The following is a 22,281-nucleotide window of genomic DNA, read 5'->3' as shown; positions in this document are numbered from 1 at the left end:
CTCAGAGGCCCAGTCAGTTTTAACCCATCCTCTACTACAGGGCTTCCCAGGTGACACTGAAGAATTTTATACCAAGTTTCTCCTTGCCGATAGGAACCCCTCAGTTACTTATAAGGTTGCTAAATTCTGCCACTTGGCTATGAGGACACGTCATAACCTATTAACCTTGGAGGACTGTTAAATCTCTGGGAGATGGGAACTAAGGATCTGTACTACTTTGTATGGTTGTTGTTGCTGGATTAACGCTGTGCTGGTCTTGGACCGTAATAAAGTGATTTGATTTGATTTGATACTGACCACCAAGTTTTTTAAGATCAAAAGCAAAATAAAAGGATGAGAAGCAGGACAAAACTAACTTTTCTCTATTGTGAGCTGCAGAGAAAGGAGTCAGGCAATACACTGTAGTGGAAATAGATGCAACTTATTTCTATGGCAGGAAGAGGGACAGCAGTGACCCTTCTTTCTTCCCCCTGGCCACATAATGACAGGTGATTTTTTTTTAACAAACAGTAGCCGATTTACTGTGATACTCACATCAAGAGCCACGGATTGCTTTGCCCACGATTTCTTCACTTGGTTATACATTATAGTATTGTTGATGCCCAAGCCACAAAATATAACAAAAGCCTAAAAAATAAAATAAACATAATTATTATTTAACCATTTAACAGAGAGCAACATTAGTTTACTTGTTAAAAGGATCTTTAAAAGCCTCATCTGGGAACCAGACCCAGTAAAAAAAATGCTAAGATGGAACTCAACGATTATGAAACCAACACAGGCTGTGGAATTTTGCCAGTATTATGAGGCTGCCCAGGAATTCCCAACGAATTAAAAGACCAATATACTAATGCATGGAAAGCAGCTATCATCAATAGAAACAGTATTACAGCAGCATGCAAAACCATTATGCAGGACAGCAAAATAAACAATTAACTGTTACCACACAATCCTCTGTTACCACACAGTCATGGATCTGGTACCCAATAGAAGCGTAATACAGTGCATTGCCTATTGTAGATAACACAGTAGGCATGCTTGCCAAGGAGCAGTATACGTTTTCCAATCTCAGCCTGCCCAAGGAGTTGTATCCAATGAAAAGGGTTCATCAACCGATTGACCTACAAACTTAGGCCTCAGCTAGACCTACGGGTCTAGCACGACCGAGGGGCGAGGCTCTCGCGATATTGTTATCATGAGATCTCCCCCTGTTTACACACGGCACGACAGCCTCACAGGCACAGGACATTGCGCCCGCCATTTTGTTTTTATTTTCTTAAAGGAGAAGAGCGCACAAGCGCTCGTGCACAAAAGGTTAGTTTTTTAATTTAAAACCACTTTTCCTGCTCATCCCACCCCACCCCTGATGGGCGCAGAGCTCCTGACGAGCTCTGCGCCCCGTGCGTGGTTTGTGACTCCTTGTGAGTAACCGTGAGGAGCTAGGACAAACTGCAACACCCATCCACACGTTCCACGGTCTCGGGATCAACCCGAGCTCATGGAAAAAAGCGGCTGAAAGGGTAGGGTGATATCCTGGGAAAAGGGTGGGATCATCCCTCCCTGCTCCCGGGATCCCCTGTGCGTCATGGCCATAGGCTTTTAAGCTTTGAGTAACTGGGAATTAGCAAATGAGTTTCCCTCTCCTCTACCCACCCACCCCCTGTTTGTTTGTTTTTTAAAATAAAGCTTGTTCTTTGAGAAGGTGGTAATCAAATAACCTTAATGTTTTTATATAGTATCTATTCTAACCTTGCAGAGTCTGTAAATAAAAGATATAATCCGTAACATCTGTTTTAACTCTCCTCAAAATCCATATAATTATTTAACAAGGTTTAAAGAGATTCTATCTGATGAGAATTGTATGAGTTAGTCTCAAATTACAGCTACATTTGGAGACAACCCTCTGTCCTACTTTCAATATTATCAAGTATAAAGCTTTTTAGACTACAATATTAGAATCAGGAAGATGGAAACAAAAAAATCCCCATTTGAATTACTAATATTTGAGAGGAAGAAATTGAAAGGGCTCTTGTTGCAGATCTGTCACACTTAAAGTTACAAAATAAATGAAAGCAGTAATTTTGAAACCAAATGGAATAATTAATATATTGGGAATTGATATTCCAGATTCTGTTTTGCAATTCATTTCTGAAAAAGGCCCTGCGGCCTTTCCATGTGTAAACCTGAAAGAAAGCCATTACGACATTCTTTACTGCTGCAATTTAACACCATTTCATCTAGGAAAAATGTATAATAGTTACTGTGAGAGATGCTGGAAAAATTCAAAAACCTGAAGCTGACATCTGTCATGCTTTGTGGAGTTGTAACAAGATTTGGAGGCCATAGCTAGACCTAAGGTTTATCCCAGGATTGTCCTGGGGTCAAACCTGTTCATCTAGGTGCCACGCAGGGCATCCAGCGCTCAGGCAGGGACAAACCTGGGATGATCCTGGGTTAAACCTTAGGTCTAGCTATGGCAGGAATGTCTGGACTGGAGTTGATGCTACTATATTTCTTAAGCTATGATATTTCTTAGTTGGACCTTCAGGCTACCTGTAACCTGAAGGGGAACCAGTTTGCATGGTCTGCCCACAAAGATGGCTGAATCCAGATGGTTTTCTAACCTCTCTGTGGGTGCTTCTTGCAGGTTTTGCTGGCAGTTCTGCCGAGCCTTTTTTGCTGCTTAGAATGAGGCAGTGATCTGGGCAATTGATGCGGTCGCTCTCAAGCCTACTTGACCAAATTGTAGAGCCAAATGGGCTCCCTGCTATTCTAAAGAGCTGAAATTGGGTTGATGACTAGAGCGCAAGGAGTAGAAAGCTTGTAGCAAATACAACTGAACACAAGTGAGAGTCCATTATCTGGCCATCATTGTGGAGAAGATGGCAGAAAAGTAATATTTTTCTGCCACCATTGTGCAGAAATTCATCTCTATAACAGAGGTAGTCTGCTAGGACAGGCTGGGCCTATTCATAAAATCTCCTGTCCAGCCATTTTTGACCATCTCAGCAGTCTCTTTTTACCGTTTTTGGCCACCTTAGCAGTCCCTTTTCAAAAATTGTGACCATTTTAGCAGTCTCTTCTTAAAATTACAGTTACAGGGTAGGAAACGATTCTGAGAGGTTATCCAGCTCAACCCTCAATCTTATTAACAAAACCATTGGAATCATTTTCTTTTAACATATAAATATTTATATGTTCCTTATACAAACAGAATTTATACCTATTACGTTCCTCGCATAGATATGACGGCACACGCCATTTTGTGTAATAAATGTTGCAGCTATGCTTACTTTTAGAATTAATCTGTAATCCTGATTGCAGGTAATTTATGCAGGTAATTTACAGGTAATTTATGCAGATACTGAAGATATGCACGCAAATTCTCAGTCAAGAGCTTGTTTTATGCAACTAATGCTACCAACACCAACTTGGAATTGATTTCCGTTGAAATCAGTACTGTGTTCTTCCAAATTATGACTTGGATCCTGAGTTGCCCTTTCATAGACAAAAGGGCTCCTTCCATTTACGGAAAGGCCTTTGATCCAGAGAAGGCTCCTACTGGCAAGAGGCTGTATTTGCCCATTCTCCCTGCAAGCCCCTGTGCTATTCTGGAGGGGCCCCCATCTTCTGGAGCATTTTCAGAGGTCACGGGGGCCTCCACATGGAAAGAGGAATTGGTGAAAGATGCCTCCCCTATTCCACCAGCAGGAGCATCCTTCGAGTGGAATTCGATTCATGGGATCTGAGGATCCAAGCCAATATGTTTGGAAGATACATACATCACTTCATACAAGGGATATATACAAGGTATTTCCTTAGATAATTAACAAGCATTTTAGAACCCTGTGCTGGTGGGGTTTTTTTTTAAGTGTCCCTAGCTTTAATAGCAAACTAGGTAATCTGGAAATTTGGGGCATTATCAGATGAGTGTTTTATTGAACGCTCATGGCTGGTGTGACATGGGTTGTCATGGTAACGGAAGGAGGGGAATAGAAGGGGTGGCAGTTGGGAGCGATGAGCAGAGGAGCAGGGGAGAGTGAAGGGGAAAAGGAGGAGAAAGGAAAAGGAAACGAAAAAGGTTTTCAAGGGATTTGGGGAAAATAAGAAAGAGAAGGCGATGTTGGAGAGCATGGCTGTAAGGAGCAGGGAATTATGCAGCCTGCCACGGTGAACAGCACTTCAGGAGCAGCATAAGCAGTTTACCCGGCAATGCACAGGGCCCTGCAGGGATGGCTGGACAGTTATTTAGGAGTTGAGATAACTCAGGGACTCGCAGTGTGTTAACGGTTAAGTTGGAACCATGTTCCAGCCCAAATTAAGCAAATCCCATTGGTTTGAATGGGAGAGTTGGAGTCCGAACCTATATATTTTTATTCAGAAACAAGTCCCACTGTGTTGAATGTGGCTCACTCTCAGGTAGATAAGCACAGGATTAAAGCATTAAGCAACTGAATTCTTCAGACCTGCTGAAACCAATGAGACTTAATAAAGGTCCTGCTGCAAAGGTAACGTTTCTTACCTCAAAGAGTCGCTGATCAGCATCATCAAAAGGTTTCCCATCGAGCCTATTTAACACTTGAGCTACCCCTTTAAAAAGAGTTTGCAAACGTAGTCAATTTTATTTATTAATTTCAAAAATTATTTTTGTTTATTTACAGTTGCAAATAAAAACACATACACACAGATATGTACTATAACTAAAGAAAAAAGAAGAAATGCCATAGTACATAATCCATAAAAACGTGGTTAAAAATCAAAACAAACCACCTCACATTTTATTATTTTCCAGCAAATTTAACAAAACTGCTCATAATTCAATAAACTGAACAGGGCAAACTTTGGTTTATGCCTAAGCACTTTGACTAAAGGTGCAATCCTATGACTGTTTAAGACAGGAAAAATGTCCCCGGAAATTGTAGTATTTTTTTCTGTCTAAACATGCACACTTAATTATACTGTCAGCTGTGCTGTTCTAAATCCTGTAGATTATGAACAACAAACTCAGGGCCCACACATTATACTTTTAGATTGAATACCTCTCAGTATTTTACAGATTGTTAATAACAAGCTTTGTGAAAGAGATCACTACAATTAGTATTGCAAGGAAGCAATCAGAAAAATAAAATACATGCTCATGTAGTACTTCATGCCTGAGCACTTTGACTAAAGGTGCAATCCTATGACTCTTTAGAAAAACTTTCTGTCCGTCTTCTTGTTCCCTTGCATGCTGCGTGGGTACTTTCACTGTAAGACTTCAAGCACAGGCCTGTTGTTTTTTTAAATTCTGTGTGCAACACTTGGTTTATTTTTAGTACACAATAACTACTACCACCAACACCACCAAAAATAAATCATGAATATATCTAAACAATAAAGACCTTGTTATCTGACTTGTTATAATTCCTCCTCTGCAGAATTTATGTCTATATTGATTGGGTAATTCTATATTGTTATGAAAAAAGTTGAAGTAATTTTCAAAACTACAAGAGGACCACCGAGGGGGGGGGGAGGGAGGGATCCACATAGAGATGCTTCCCAAGGTGAATCAGTTCTAAACCACATTTTCCATATGAACATATGAACCTCTTTTGGGTGGCAGATGAGAAACAGTATTAGTTCAGGCATATATGAGGGTAAAGTCTTGCACCATGAACAAGCTTCCTTTTAAAAAGACTTCAAAAGACTAGTGCAGCTCATTTGTGGGGGGAGAGCAAATCACCCTCTCCCCCCTCCCCGCTCCTTTGTGGTGCTGCTCCCCTTCTTAAGGAGGCACTAGGAGGAGGGCAAGTAGCAGCAGTGGCAAAACACTAGCTCCTTGCAGTGACCCTTCAGGCCCCCTTTTGTTCAGTTTCTCACCTCTGCTCCTTATATCTGAGGTTTATAAAGCAACTTTCCCTTCCTCCTAACAGGGTTCTTCTACCCTGGGGCTGCCTAGATGATGTGAAAGCTCCGTAGTGGCTGCGAGGTGGCGCTGTGTCAATGATATGATGCAGCAGCCACCTCATAGCCATCGCAGGGCTTTCCCATGGTGGTGCAACCCCGACTTTTTCCCCTAGAGCAAGGCGAGTATGGCATATCCACCATCTATCCTCACTCTGGAGTTGTGGCAAAGGTGTTCCTGGGCTGGTGGCAACCCCTGATTGGTCACCATGTGGGCCTAGTGAGTCACTGGCCGCCAGAAACCCCACACCCTCCCTTTGTGTTGGGATTAACTGCTGCCACCCCGCAGCAAAGAAAGCATGGGGGGTTGCTTAAGGTGGAGGCAACACAGCGCCATAGAGGCAGCCAGCCTGTCTCTCTGCTCCTTGCTCTTGTGAAAAAGGGCACCCACCCCTTGTCTCTGCTCACCTCTGCTCCTCGCATACAAAGCACCAGATCATTCACTCCTGCACGTGTCTGGAGAAGGGCTTATGATTGCAACTTTCCTTTACACCCTTCTGCCATTACATCTGAGTAGACCTAGGAGGTTATTCTCCCGACCCCTCTCTCTGCTCGTACTTAGTAAAATGCAACTGAAAGCAATGAATTCCTTCTGGGTAAACTCCTCCTGTGCCCACCCTTTCATGATGGAACTTTTCCTTCCACCAATCAGACTGCCCACTCTGAACGCAGTTGAGGTCACACACACTCACAAATCGCACTGAAGCTGCCCTGACGGAAAAAAATGTGTCAGAAAAGCAGTTTCCCAAAAAACCAAATTATACAGCAAGGAACAGTGCGCTTCGTCATATGACACTATCATTTCAGGGCTGCAGCAGGATCGGAGTAAATATGTCATGTGGATAAGCATTTCACAGCAGTCACTTACTAGTATTAATTTATAGTAAATTATAAACATAATACTTTTTTTTAAGAAGAACAAACCTTAGAGTTTACATTAGAGCCTCGTGTGGCGCAGAGTGGTAAGCGGCAGTTACTGCAGCTGAAACTCTCCCCACGGCCTGAGTTCGGCCTGAGTTTGATCCCAGAGGAAGCTGGTTCTCAGGCAGCCGGCTCAGGTCGACTCAGCCTTTCATCCTTCCGTGGTTGGTAAAATGAGTACCCAGCTAACTGGGGGAAAGGTAACTGTGACTGGGGAAGGCAATAGCAAACCACTGCGCTACAAACTCTGCCAAGAAAACGTCAGCAATGACTCAAGTGCTTGCACGAGAGGTTCCTTTCCTTTCCTTTTTCTTAGAGTTTACATTAATAAAGCAATTTTTTACTCATTGAAAAAGTTATATCTTACCAATTATTTGGTGGCTGCTATTCCATATAGGTACACAGAGTACAGACCTTATATGAAAGCCAGAAATCTGGTCAGCCTAGGAGCATAAAAACAAGACTTCAGCATGAATTAGCATTCATCCAATAAGAATAGCAATTAACGGATTGTATCTAATGTTGTCTGTCCACCAGTGGAATGGAAAGTGTTTGTGGATTAGATTTTCCCTCCCCACTTGAAGCTCCTCACATGTCCCCAAATCTGCTCCAGAGCAGATTGGGGGGGGGGGCGTGGGGGATCCGAGGAGACAGGTCAGTGTTATGCACATGGGTCTGAAAGAGATGAACAAGAAATAGCCTGAAGCTGTCAAGTAGGTGGAAGAGGCAGGCATCCAGTCATAATGAAACTATGAAGAGTTTGTGGGGGGGGGAAGCTATAGATGTTCCTTGTGTAGCTTAGAAATAACCTTTTAATTCTTTTCAGTTCTGAGATAAAGAACTATTATATGAAACTGTATGATTTCAATTTTAGGGACACTATTCTGTGCAGAGTTAGGCTTACTTGGATATTTAAATCAATGAGAGTTAAATCAAGGGGATGTTAGTCTTACATAGAGCAGACCCATTGAAATTAATGAGGTTTAAGTTAGTGCTAACATAAGTCCCATTCATTTCAATAGGTCTAGTCCACACAGGGCTAATATAGGATACTACCCATAATATAAAAATATGTTTGAATAAGATAACAGAAGCACAATCACATCATTTATTGGAGAAAAATGAAAAAGTTATGTTTTGTGAGCTTCTATTGGTCTTGCTTTAATTGGAACCAGGGGGGGATCTACACTACTGCTCTTAAAGCGCTTTAAAGTGCTTGGAAAATGTTTTGAAACCTGTATATGCAGTGTGTCCTGGGCCCCAACAGTTGTCAAAACTGTTATAAAGCGCTTTAAAGCAGTAGTGTAGATCCCCCCCTGCTTAATAAAAATAAAAGTGAAGACTCTGCTGTTTTAAAAAGATTTTCCAGCTTACACTGTAATAGTTCCTCTTTTAAGCAGTTCCTATTCTAATAGAGTTCATTCTTTTTTTATATTAAAACAATTTGCATGGGATTTTAATTGTGATTTTCACCTTGTTGCCCTGAACACCTGGTGGAAGAGTGACTAATGTGAAAGCAGTGAAGTAAAGAGGTTTTTAAAAGTGGGTTATGTAAAGAAATGCTTGGTGAAGGCAAATACCACTGCACGTTAGCTCTAACTTACGTTAATAAAAGATAATGGTGTTTGTTTATTAATGAAGTGGTTTGTCTCTGAGAACCATTCTTCTAAAACTTGAATTTGGAGATTAATAGGCTCAAAAATTAATTATTATCTCTTCTGTCTCATGAGTCACATCATTCTTTCCCTGTATAAGTTAAGGCAGCATTTCTTATTGATGCAGACTTTATGTGAGTGTGAAACAAATATGAATTAGCTGCATTATGTATTAATCAAGACATGACACATTAAAAATACAAACAAACTATCATTACAGATATGATATGTTTTACTTCTGCGTATCGTTTAGCAGGAAATATTCCCAGGCATTAACTGTAATTATTTGGGAAGCAAAATAAATTAAACCCAGCCATTTCCTTGTAAATTGGTTTTGATAGCTTATTTCAATATATATACAAATTACTATGATTGTTTGAGAGGTATTCCTAGACAGACTTGCTACAAAATAAAGACTTTATCAAATAACGACAACAGTTAGAATAACTCTACATACACTGCCCTAAACTGTGTGGAAGAAGAAGAGAGTTCAAATATGATGACAAATATTCTCTAAGGTTGTCTGGGGCACTATGTATCTAATTCCCGACACTTCCCCCCCCCCCAAAATCTGACTTCCTCTACAGGTTTTATACCTTTCATAACAAACCAGCTCAAACCTAAGAATATCTCAGCACATTCTTTTTGAACTCAGGCACAAAACGTATTTATTTAAACTATCACTTGAAGCAGATTAGGCACCTCTTAGCAAACATTTTATTATGTTTCTAATACTTTGCATGAAGATCCTGAGTGTAAAGGTGAAGAACACATTTATTAACCTGTGATTTTCCAACATATGGTCATGTTTTACACCACTGCCTATCTGAGGAAAGGCTGGCCAGGAAAGATGTGCAGCTGATGTAAGGCACAGCCAAGGAGAAAGCTGTAGAGATGGTTAAGTGTAGGCTACTTGCCCCCCCTCCAATGAACCTGAATACTCAAAGGGGCCTGATTCTATCAGCTGCTCCCTCTTCAAAACCCACTCCTAAAGGAAGAAATCTCACCTTGGGGGGTCAGGCTGGAGTTGCAGGATGTAGAAGTGGCTCCTAAATGGAGGAGGTCTGCTGGGCCTATTCTCCTCCATCCAATTGTTTCACATGTGAAGATGCTGCCAGTGTGATGATGGCAGCATTCATTTTCTGCTGGGGATCATATGCGAGTTGTATTTCAACCCCTACGATCCCAAGAGGAAAAAGACATTTCAGCATCGCTATACTGGCAGCATCTTCAATTTCTAAACAATCAGGAGGAGGAGGAGGAGGAGGAGGAGGAAGGGCCTGTTGGGCTTGTCCCGTCTTCGAGAGAGCCCTCGGCCACCTGCTAGTCTGTCCCTGGCACCCTAGGCAAGTTCTTTGCTCCCTGAAGAATGGGGAGACAGTAGCAAGCAGCAGAGACTGGAACCAGCACCTGCTTGCAGTGGGCTGTGCTGGCCTCGATTCTGTTCTTTTTAATTTGAGCATGGACATTTGCATGTGCTGTGTGATGCTTCACCCTCTCCCTATAAAACAGGACTGAGGAGAAACTATACTTAGGACCCTGAAACAGGAGAGGTTGGCAGGAAGGAAGTGGGAAAACAAGGGAGGATGGGAGGGCTGGGAATTATGGATCAAGGAGCCAAGGATGCTATGACTAAGGGGAAAGTGGGCAGCAGCGGTGTCTGCTATAGTAACTTGTTGTGACCTGATGATCTTAAGGAGACAATGAGGGCTGAAAAGCAGTGAAGTGAGGCAAAGTTTCACATATTCATTTGAATTAACCAGTCATTTTGCATTTTTCAGCCATGACTGTGTCAGTGACTAAACCAAATAGAGCAGAGTTAAGGCAGTTCTGTTTATGTTGTGCCAAGAATCTGATCCATTGGTAAAAGGAGCAGTCAGCCAAGAGGACACTTCATAAACATGATCAGGATCACAACCTTAAGTTACAAAACGTAGTCCAAGTCCCTATGATTTTGAGTTTCAAAAGAATACATTGGTGTGTAGACATATGGGTAGACAGTGTCTTACTTCTGCATCAAAGCGAGGATCTTGATATGCATCACTGATGTTCACTGGGAGGCCTGTGGAAGCGACGAGTTCAGCAATGCTATTATGTACTAGCCAGTCTGAGTAAGATGAAGTCGGTTTCTCCAAACTGTCTTTGAAACTATCGTAAAGGCAGAGCAGAGGAAGAAAAGGGTATAGTCACTGATGCTTGAAAGCCCATCTTCATAAGTCTGGAAAGCATAGCCTTATATCAAGGTTGCCTATAAGAATTCAGAGCAGCTCAATGCCGTTAGGTACAGAGCAATACAGGGTTTTGTGGTTTTGTTTGTTTCCAATATGTATATTGTTATACAAATATAATAAAAAAGGAGGCTAATGATGACCTTTCAATAAATATACAATACGATAATAAAATAAGATCACTAAAATTATGTAAAACAGCAGCAAAATTAAAAAAGCAGATTTAACAGGCCTTAGCTAGACCTAAGGTTTATCCCGGGGTCATCCCTGTTCATGTAAAGGACACACAGTACTGGGAGCAGGCAGGGACGACCCCGGGACGATCCCGGGATAAACCTTAGGTCTAGCTAAGGCCTAAAAAGCAGAATTCCAGACAAGGCTAGCTGAAATCAAACTGGGCTAGTTCTAACAATATCTTTAAGCATAGGGCAGGTACATGTCTTCTCTGCACCTGCAGGGACAGCATATAAGAAGTCAGCCTACATACACAAAACCCAGGGTATGTATGCCTCAATCACATCTATGGTTCCCCAGAAAAGATCTGGACCTAATGTGTGGATAGGGAGGAAATAGTGGACCAGGAAGGACAGGAGTGCCCTTGCTCTCTCTACATGAGATGATCCAAAAGATATACTCAGAACTGGCTCATGGGCTTTGCTGTGAGAGGGCCAGGTAAATTTCTCTTGGGAGGCAGATCCAAATTATGGGTTCTATCACTGAAAAGGCCAAGTCTCTTATCTGTCTGCACTGCGCATCCAATGGGAGAGGGAACTGAAACATAGGCCACAGCTAGACCTAAGGTTTATCCTGGGATCATCCAGGGTTCGCCCCTGCCTGAGCACTGGATCCCCTGTGTGTCACCTAGATGAACAGGTTTGACCCCTGGATGATCCAGGGATAAACCTTAGGTCTAGCTATGGCCATAGTTTCCATAGAGGTTAATGTGGAGAGAGATGATTCTTAAGGCATTCTGATCCCAGGTCATTCAAGATTTAAAGGTCAAAACCAGCACTTTGTACTGAATCCAGAAATCATATTATTTTAAACCTTTACAAATCTGCATTGGTCATCAGTCTAACATAGTTTTGTGAAAGATAAAATAATATGATATGATGGTTCTAGACAAACTTCTAGCAATGACATCTTCAGAGGCTGTCCAATGCAGAGCACATTATAGTAATCTAACCTAGAAGCGACTAAAAAAAATCACAGAATTCTAGATGTTGAAGATAGTCTGTTGAGGAATGAACTCAACAACAAATCCCAAACATCTCCAACAGGTGACTTACACGTTACTCCCGTGACTATGCCGAAGTCTGGAAAAATGCAGAGTGTAGTCATAAAAATAAATACATATATTCCATTTATGATTCTGATGCAAGAGCAGGACAACACAGCAGGCACCTATTTATATTTTGAAGGTATATACGGTACTACATTTTAAGTGAAGATGAAGGCTAACAATATCAAGAAGAATGTATAACTAAGATACCGAATAATTTTTGCATATTAATTTAAGACCATGTAATATTCACAATTAAAGCAAGATTTTTTTCTTAAGCAACATCACACAGACAGCTTAGTTCAGAAACCAGTTAAGCTGAAGTGTCTGTATCTATCCCAGTTTGCCCCAGCATCTTCAATGCAGCAAAACTGGATTCACTCCAAGATTTTTGCTTAGCCTATTTGTGAGTAAGCAGATTATGAAGCTGTAAAGAATAAAGTCCCAATGAACTCTCTATACTAAGGCCTTAGCTAGACCTAAGGTTTATCCCGGGGTCATCCCTGTTCATGTAAATGACACACAGGATATCCTGGGAGCAGGCAGGGACAACCCCGGAACGATCGCAGGATAAACCTTAGGTCTAGCTAAGGCCATAGTCAAAACTTCAGCTGGCTTCAGCTAGAGCAAAGCAAAAAATGAAGATATGAGCCAATACGTGAACATGGGGGAAATCTGCAACGTACAGCTGATTTTAATGAAAGAATTTAAAGGAAAACAAAGGAAAGTCTCTAACTGTCTTGAATAAAATATTATGACTATCCGTTCCAGAGCAGAGCATGCTGAGACAAAAGAAATATGAATCTGCAACAAAAGAGCTGGATGCATAAGAAACAGAAAAAAGAATTGATTTTAGTTTGTTGCATAATTCTCCACAAACTCATTCACAGGTGTTCTCTCTTTAAAAGAACAACGGTGTTAGGCAAATTCAAATAAGGCTGCAATCCTACACACTAACCTGGGGCTAAGTCCCATTGAACTCAGTGGGGCTTACATCTGAGTAGACATGTTCAGGATTGCACCAAAAGTTATTTTTAAAACTTGTTTTAAGGAAGCAGGAAATCTACACATTTTCACTCACATTGTTTTCAGCGAAAGTAATAAATAAGTTACATGATACGTGCTTCGGTAACAATGCAAAACCTAAATGTAAAGATGCAGAAATGCAAAACCTGGTTAATTATTTCAAGATCTACTTCAGCAGCTTCATGAACATTAGTGGAAAGGAGCCTTTGAGGGCAAGATTCCAATTACCGATGCAGAATGCTCATAATTGTGTATCGTGCAAAATCTATCATGAAGCAAGCAGAAATTTAAAGTGCACCGCACCGATTAAAATCTGAACATTACTATTATATGAGAGGATGATTAAATCAGCACTAGATGATGTGTGACAAGCTTTAGAAGCAGCAAAATAAATTTAAGTTGACAAAAAAAGAAATCATTCAAGTGGAAGTTCTAAATGTAGCCTGCCTCTATTTCCAGAAAATTAGGGTGACCATATGAAAAGGAAAACAGGGCTCCTGTATCTTTAACAGTTGTATTGAAAAGGGAATTTCAGCAGGTGTCATTTGTATATATGGGGAACCTGGTGAAATTTCGTCTTCATCTCAACAGTTAAAGCTGCAGGTGCCCTGCCCTCTTTTAAATCTGGTCACAGTATAGCTGCAGTATAGCTCTTGCAGCTTTAACTGTTGTGATGAAGAGGAAATTACACCAGGTTCTCCATATATACAAATGACATCTGCTGAAATTCCCTTTTCTATGCAACTGTTAAAGATACAGGAGCCCTGTCCTCCTTTTCATAGGGTCACCCTAGGAAAATGTATTTCATACTTCTACTCTCTAGAAAGATCATATCAAATTTGCAGAGGAAAATGCTAATCATCTCAACAGATTAAAAAAAAAGTCAGATTGATAGAGAACAACCAGTTGGCAGTATTTACATCCCACATAGTAGTTACACACTCAATACAAGTGCCTTTGGGGCTGGTGGGGAGAATCACACTTTCTCCAGTACAACATATTACAGCTTGAGTGCGGGGGGGAAATGCAATATTCCTCTAACACAGTGGTTTTCAACTGGTCCCTGAGACCCACCTTGGACTCCCCCCAACCTGCAACATGTGACCCACTTTCACGATTGCCCAACGTGGCAGCAACAGCTTTTCCGTGACCCATCTGTAGTGATCTTGTGGGCCACTTTTGGATTGAGACCCACCAGTTAAAGACCACGGCTCTAACAGTAGCACAAAATGGAGTGAAGATGTGTCAATTGCATGCCACAAATGAGAAAATGAGCAATAAACTAATGGAACAGAAAAGCCCTAAATCTGGAATCTTTCTTTCTTAGTTTTTTTTTTTAAAGGGTTATCTTGAAGCACCTGTTCATAAACAGCGTTTAGGCCAACAATAAAAGATTATTCATTAGAACAAGTTCAATAAAACATGAGATCTAACCTATTCTCTGCATCTGCACTGCATTTTGGAGACATCAACTCGAAGGATTTGGTAAATTTCACCACCTGTTATGGTAAAAATAAATAAAAATGCTATTGGTTTCAGATTTTTCATGCAACAGTGAAAAATACATTTTAAGTGATACACAATTAGCCACAAATCAGTTCTCAATGCTCACTGAATAAAGTGCACTTCTTCCCCCCTAATTAAATCATCCTGAATTAATTCCAACTTTCTTTATTGTGATATAATGCTAATATTCACTGAAACCACAAGTCCAGAGTGTAATCTTGAGAACATGGAAAGCTACTGCTTGTCAGAGCAGAGCCATTTGCCTTCCACTGTTGGGTCAGGATTGCTTCACGGCCTTTTGGCTAAGATCAAGTGTAGTTGGGTCAGGACCCACTACTGGGGTTGCAGCCTGACCAAAGGTGGCTCTCAATAGCAGCACTACCATCATACAAATGCAGGTTTTGTGCTAAAGGTGCCCCCTGGGTATGAAAAGCTTGAAGAATACTGAAATAGACAATACCTGTCTAAATGTGCTGAAGGTCTGATTTAGTATGAGGCTGCTTATGTTAAAGGCACAATCCTATGCGTGGCTGGGGCATGCTGGGACTTGTAGGCCTTTTTCTGTCTAAACATGCATAGGATTGCACCTTAAAAGTGTCTTTTAACTATATTGTAGCACTAATATAAAGACAAACTCCTTGCCCTTGCTCAGAAAAAGATGAGGTTTGAAAGAATGAAATCCTGTGGATTTTACCTGTTCTGATGCAGAAGAAACTGAATGAAGGCATAAAATGAAACCATGTGAAACCATAAACTCAGATAAGAAATTTCAGATTATGAATTTACCACGACTGTTCAGGAAGATAATTATGGATTAGACTTGATGGCAAACATTCCCCACCCTACAATAATTTATTGGCCTCAGTCAGAACAGAAGACAAGCAGCATATCTTTTTATACCATCTGTGGGACAGAGTCCCAACTGGCACAAGTAATTCCAAATGACAGTGAGGCCGCCTTGGGTGATATTAGCAATTTGCATACTGCCCAGTTGCTTCACAGTAACTTCCATTCCTAAAAGACGGTGTCAGTTGTCCTCTATGGTATATTTTCAAAAGAGAAGCAATACTTCAAACACAGTACTTCAAACACAGAAACAATACTTCAAACACAAAAGCAATACTTCAAACACAGAAACAACATTCACTTTATCTCTCACTCACCTCATGATTCCAGCACTTGTCAATATAAAAGGACGTTCGCTTCCCAGCATGTATCAGCAGCAATACCCCATGTCTATTCTGCCAGCCATCTATAGCCCTGCAGGAATTCTTAGGCTGCTTCCAAAACCTAGCATTTTCCAAGTGTCATAGCACTAACATGCTGATTCAGAGCACTAATCAATCATAACTCACACATTCAGGCAGGGAAAAGCGTGCAATCCCTACAGCAACCTGTACTGGGTGGGTGATGAGGTGTTGTTGTAGCCACTGCTATAGAGCTATAGCTATAGAGTTATAGAGAGCTCCGGCTATTGGGTGGTATAGAAATGTAATAAATAAATAAATAAATAAATAAATAAATAAATAAATAGCAATGATAGCTCAAAACCCCATAAGATAGGGATGCTGTTGGACTCCCTCCAGATGCAGTTGGACCCCAGTCAGCATGGTCAATAGTCAGGGATTATGGGAGCTGTAGTCCAACACTATCTTGATGGCCACAGGTTTCCTACCTCTGTCACAATCAGAAGTAATTAAGTAAGTAAAAAGGCCTTTTGTGTTTTGAGTGCTGCCTTTCTGTCCCCATTGAGCCTAGCAACAAGGGGCATGTCTAGACGAGTCGTTATCCCAGGGATGGCCACGGATCCCGGGGGCAGGGAAGGATGATCTCTCCCTTTTCCTGGGATAACCGGGACAGCTTTAATCCCAACTTTTCCTATGGTCTCGGGAATCGTCCCGAGACTGCGGGATGTGTGGGCGGCCATCCCGGCTTTGACCTGGCTCCTCGCAAGTACACGTCAGGAGCCAGGAAGTGGACATGGGGCACGGAGTTCTTCAGGAGCTCCATGCTCATCGGGGGTCGGAGGGGGGAGCGGGATCTTTTTTTAAAAAAAACCCACCAACCTTTTCAACGGAGCGTTCGTGCACTCATCTTCAATATAAAAACAAAAAACAAAATGGCGGGCGCGACGTACTCCTTCCTCCCGGGATGTTGACTGAGGGGGAGGATCTCGCAAGCAGAATATTGCAAGATCCTCCCCCCTCCCTCCTGGAATGCCGGAAAGTCTAGACATGCCCAAGGCCAAGCAATGTATTTAGGGCCTCAGTAATAGAGGAAGGGAGACATAACATTCCTCTGATCCAGCCCACTAAACTGCAAGTTGCTTTATGGTCTACGCTGGTCACTTTAGACTGGAGTTGGGATTGCCCTTAAGTAGAAGAACCCAGGTCAAGACTCCAAACTCAACACTCTTCACAAGCTCTTACGCACATATAGAGCTCTTACATTAACTGGCTCCTACATTAATGACCGGCAGCTTTGCACATGCAAAGAGGAGGTACCCAGAGCTCATCTTTGAACTGGACCTCATGCAGAAACCACAAGTGGTATTGGTGCAAAAGACTCACTTTAGTCTTCAGTGTTTATATCGGAGATTTCTTTCTCTAAAATTGGCCTGTCAACATTTTGGATTGTAACCATTAGCAGAACCCACATATCTGATGAAACAGTAATAGCGAGCAGGCAACGAATTACTGTAGTGTACGTTACTAACATTTCAAACCATGCTGCTCTGTATATGGAAAGGAGCCAGAGGGAGCTGCAAAAGGGAAGAAGGCATCCAGTGTTGCCTGTTTGTGTCAGGAAAAGTGTGCTTATCTTTGCTTGAGCGTGATTTTGAGCATTTCTATTTTTGTGTGGTCACAGCATTACAAAGTCATCCATTTAATGGTATGTACATTTAAAAACTGCTGAATTTGCTGAGGGCTATTCCTTCAGAGCAGGCAGTTCTGTTCTTATACCTGCTTGTTGCATGCAGACTTGTTACTTAGGCCCTTTCTACACCTAAGGATTATCCCAAGAAATTGGAGGGATTGTCCCTGCCTGCTTCCGGGATCCCCTGTGTGTCATTTGGATGCACAGGGATGATCCTGGGATAAATGGCTGGTGTAGATTTGCCCTTATACTGAAGTTACTGGGGTAGCCCACATGTGCAGGAAGACCATCCAAGAATGAAATGTTACATTACAGCTTATTTTTTAGTATAATTTCGGCCAAAATGGCCCCCAACACAATTGATAAAAGTATATAAATACATTGTTCAGAGGATATAATAAAATACAAGTTTAGAGCAACAATATAACAAGTTTAAAGCAGCAATATGTCTATTTAACTACAAAAAACACGTGGATGACTTACGAGTAACTGTGCTGGAAGCTGGCAGTACTAAGGGAGTGCCTGGCCTGCCTCTATTGCCTATACGCTTCCGGTCGGAATTCAAGGTGCTGGTAATGACGTTTAAAGCCCTAAACGGCTTGGGACCTCGATACTTGAGAGAGCACCTCTCCTTATATATGCCTGCCTGAGACCTTAGATCTGTTGGAGGAGCCCTTCTCTGCATCCCACCAATGCAACATATACGTTATGATGGGACAAGGGAGAGGGCTTTCTCTGTGGTAGCACCCTGACTGTGGAATGCCCTCCCCTTGGAGGCCCGATTGGCGCCAACATTGATTTCATTTTGACGCCAAGTAGAAACATGGCTTTTTAACAAAGCCTTTGATGATTAAACTCACTGGCACATTGTTTTAACTGTATCTATTGCTTTTAAATTATATATTGTTTTAATTTGGATCATGGTTTAATTTGTTTTTTAACTGTGTATATTTATTGTTTTATACTGTATGTTTTTATCTGTACGCCGCCCTGAGATCTTAGTGATATAGGGTGGGATATAAATATCTTAAATAAATAAAAAATAAAATAATAAATATTGTCTGGTGACTCAAAGAGGCACTACGATATAGGAGGACTGCAATATTTTAGTAAGGGGGGGGGGGAAATTTCATCAGTTCTTCCTAGCATGGGAAGACAAGGGACAACTTGTAGTGACTTTACCACCACATCAAAGTAATTGTGTGAAATGAAATGGGCCCTCAAGCCCAAGGTATGATTAGGACCCTCTTTATCTCTGGCAAACTATTGCAACTTAAAATGATAAAGCGAAGCAAAGCTTCCTGTGCACCTTCAGGAAGCAGCACTCAACAGTGTATATTCCCCATCCTGCCTGGCCTTTTCCTCAGCATTGGATACTGCTGTTCAAAGGTGGTCCAGTCCGGACATTTCTGGAAAGCAGTGCCCAACACTGTATGCTTCCCCTGACCCCCAGTCTTTCGTTGAGGAAGCGCTGGCAGCGTGTGTATGTACACTAAGACGGAAACGTACAGTTTCTGACTTGGCCAATGAGGTCACACAAAGATACACTTTGCTTAAATTAATTACTATATCCTTTAAGTGAAACAGAGCAAAAACGAAATAACGCACAAAAGAAGTTCCTCAGCCACTCATAAATTATATATTTTCCAAAACCTGGAAAAAAAATGACTTACAGGCGATTCAATGTCTTCAAGGAGCAATACCGAGCAGCGTTCACACTTCAGTAGAGTCTGGGCTCGATGCATAATTTTCTTCACAATTTTCTCTAAGTCTGTCTGTTCTTCAAAGAGATCATTCACCACCTCCAGCAAGGCCTGTATGCATGGGATGGGCAGCAATCACAATTTGTTTGGAAATAAAAGTACAAATTTTTGCAAACTGGGATTGTCAAAAGTACCAGTCACTGACTCTCTCTCTTATACTGGTTTACTTCCTTGTAAATTAAATGTAGGCACATAAACAGCAAAGGAAAATGATCCCTGTAACAGGTCATTTATGTAGTTTTCTGATTTTTATTTCTGTTCTCTCTCAATGATAAGAGAGATCACTTCAGTGTTTAATGTATACTCTCTACCTCTGCAAATTAATTGAATGGATTCTGATACTGGCTGTTCCCTGTTAGCTATCAGGGTAACATCAGACGGGGGGAAATCACGTTTCCTTACCATCTTGCTTCCTGCTGCTCTTCCGCTGAAGGGATGAGAAGAATCTCACAGGAGAGAAAAGGGAAACAAGCTGCAACCACGTGACCCCTTCACTGTGGTGGGACTGTGCACTCTAGTGGGCGTTTTATGGCAAAACTTCTCTGCACAAGGCAAGAAATGGCGACCAATTTAATTATAATGCAGAAAAGTCGCATTTTGTTTGGACTATTGTACTACCAACAAAATGGCAGAAGGAGTGGGAAACCAGCAGGAGGCAGACTGCATCATGAGAGGGACCCATGAAAATCCGTGAGTGCCCAGTAACAGGCGTGCTATAAAACGCTCGTCTGATGATGCTCTCAGTCACAAGCATCAAGAATGCTTTAGAGTACAATGCATGTTTAGACAGAAAAAAGTCCAACAACTCATCTGCTGGCTAGGTATGCTGGCTAGGGCATGCTGGGAATTGTAGGACTTTTTTTCTGTCCAAACATTGCACCGTTAATGACTTCCAGAAAAAAATAATAGCTGCAATCTAGCCCACAGTTATATAAACTTGGTACAATCAGTGGCACATAACTTGTGCAACTGTATGCTGGACTGAACCCACTGTTTTTCCTTTCATGCCAGATCTAAAACTAGAGATGCAAGACATTAATTTATTTCGATAAGGTCACAGCTTCAGACTCTGCTACCTAATTTACATGTTTCACAATGCTAATTCTTTTATTTTCAGTTCCTACACATCCTATATGTTTTAATATAATGTGTTAAATTAATTCTTAGTACCAGTCAACTAAGTCTTTGGAATTACATTAGACATTAATGTGGTCCATTATTATATGCCTCTGCACATCATGCTGGCATTAGAATTTAACTTATCACTGAATATACAAGAGGCAAAAATAGAACAATTAAATACTCTGAACCCTGTTTAGGAGGAATGGAGACACACCTTGGTTTATGGAAACTGCATTTTAAACCATTAAGTTCAGGTTTTCTTTTTTTGAAAATCAAGTGTGACGTTTTTCATTTGTAAGATAAAAGCCACAGTCCTAGGCTCATTTAATTGGGAATAAGCCACACTGAGCTCAGTGGGACTAACTTCTAAGTAAGCATGCAAAGGATCATGCTGAAATTCAATTAAGGGTACAATCCTAGGCATTTTTAGACAGAAAATGTCCTACAAGTCCCAGCATTCCCAAGGTTGTACCCTAAGTTACTTTCACAGAACTCAATGGGATTTACTTCCACGTAAAGATCCGTACAATTTAACGGCATATTCCATAGTACTTGAAGACTATTCAGTTCTAGCCACTCTTGTAATCATTGATACAGGTACTATTTAAGAAAAGATCCTTTATTGTGTTTGTAACATTATTATGTCAGGGCATTCAGACAGGTACTTTTGAGAACATTCTGGCAGTCAGTTGGACACTTCTAAATGATTTTTAAGGCAGGATTCAGTGAAAAGTGTTATGGTTTCATTTGGAAATAAAGTGTGATTACTCTGCAAAACGCTCTACATTTTACCATGTGATTGTGCAGAATTGGTATATCAAATAAAAGTAAGTGGTCATGGTCCCAGTTGCTACTTTTTACTTACTCTGCTTCTGTCATACTCCTTTCTGGAAGCAGCAAACAGCTGAGCATTAGATATGGCAATCCCACAAAATGGAAGATACATTTCCATTACCTAGTACAAAGAGAAATATCAGCTCATTAGAAGTTGTATTTGTTGAAGTTAAATATGCATCTTTGGTCAAGTTCTCACAAAGATGGTATACCGTGTCCGTGCTGAACCATGTCAGCCTGCAGGTAGGGGATGACATGATTGAATACACTTCCATTTCCGTCCATACAGAAAATTAGAGGTCAGGAAGATGGATAGGCTAGACCCAAAATGGCCGCTCACTTTCATCAATCCATTAGTGGGTGGAGTGTTAGGGGGTGCTGTTTTGGTGGCCCAGTTTCAGGGGCTGCAATTCAAACCCCAAAATAGTTTTGAGAAGGGCTGGTGGCCCACCATGGCAGCAGCAGGACATTGTCTCGGTCTTTCTCTCTTGTTCATAGTTTTGAAGTTGATGCCTTTGGAAGCTTTTGTATGGAAGATCGTTCCATTACATGAGCTTCTACTTGCAGTCTGAAGTGGAACTGTCAAGAAATAGCTGTACCACATCAATGAGAACAGGTTTGCTTTAACCTCTATGGCCTCAAGACAACAGGATGCTGCACTTGACGAGGCTGTGCCTCACCATCCCCTGTAGCAGTACAGTATGTGTGCCCTTCCAAGTTACTTTGTCCTAAAGGGAAGAACAAGCACTAGTGAACCAATGATGATGGGTATGGCTTTTCTGGTCCTGGAATCAGTCCCAGCAAGAGGCCTGGCACCAGTTATGGCCTTTCACCAGTGTCAGTTTCCTTAAATCTGGCCTCAACAGTTGCTGCACCTACCCAGCAGTGAGTGTATAGGATGATGATGATGATGATGATGATGATGATGATAATAATAATAATAATTTCTTCCCTGCCTCTCCCTCTGGATTGAGGAGGGGAACAACGTTAAATACAATATAATACATAAAACTAGTTAAAAGTAGTTTTAATACAATATTAAAATAACAATCACAACATCTTGAAATTCTTAGGTTCAAAATTCATCTGGGTAGGCCTGCCGGAAGAGACTAGTCTTTATAGCT

General features: G+C 41.3%; 1 protein-coding gene across 1 annotated transcript in view; it reads right to left on the bottom strand.

Annotated features, from left to right (window-relative positions):
* PDE11A (phosphodiesterase 11A) overlaps nucleotides 1–22,281 on the bottom strand; it is a 199,765-nt gene that overhangs the window by 95,961 nt on the left and 81,523 nt on the right. Inside the window, exons 3-9 of the mRNA XM_063116335.1 lie at nucleotides 21,189–21,278; nucleotides 19,112–19,252; nucleotides 14,490–14,554; nucleotides 10,529–10,667; nucleotides 7,232–7,307; nucleotides 4,523–4,590; nucleotides 535–627 (exon numbers count right to left, since the gene is read on the bottom strand). Of these exons, the coding sequence (XP_062972405.1) occupies nucleotides 535–627; nucleotides 4,523–4,590; nucleotides 7,232–7,307; nucleotides 10,529–10,667; nucleotides 14,490–14,554; nucleotides 19,112–19,252; nucleotides 21,189–21,278 (672 nt within the window). The remainder of the gene's footprint in view (nucleotides 1–534; nucleotides 628–4,522; nucleotides 4,591–7,231; nucleotides 7,308–10,528; nucleotides 10,668–14,489; nucleotides 14,555–19,111; nucleotides 19,253–21,188; nucleotides 21,279–22,281) is intronic.

This window comes from Elgaria multicarinata, chromosome 2 (assembly GCF_023053635.1).
Source record: "Elgaria multicarinata webbii isolate HBS135686 ecotype San Diego chromosome 2, rElgMul1.1.pri, whole genome shotgun sequence".
In the NCBI taxonomy this organism is placed as follows: Eukaryota; Metazoa; Chordata; class Lepidosauria; order Squamata; family Anguidae; genus Elgaria; species Elgaria multicarinata.
The sequence above is the reverse complement of the archived record's forward strand: the minus strand, read 5'-3'. Positions and strand labels throughout refer to the sequence as shown.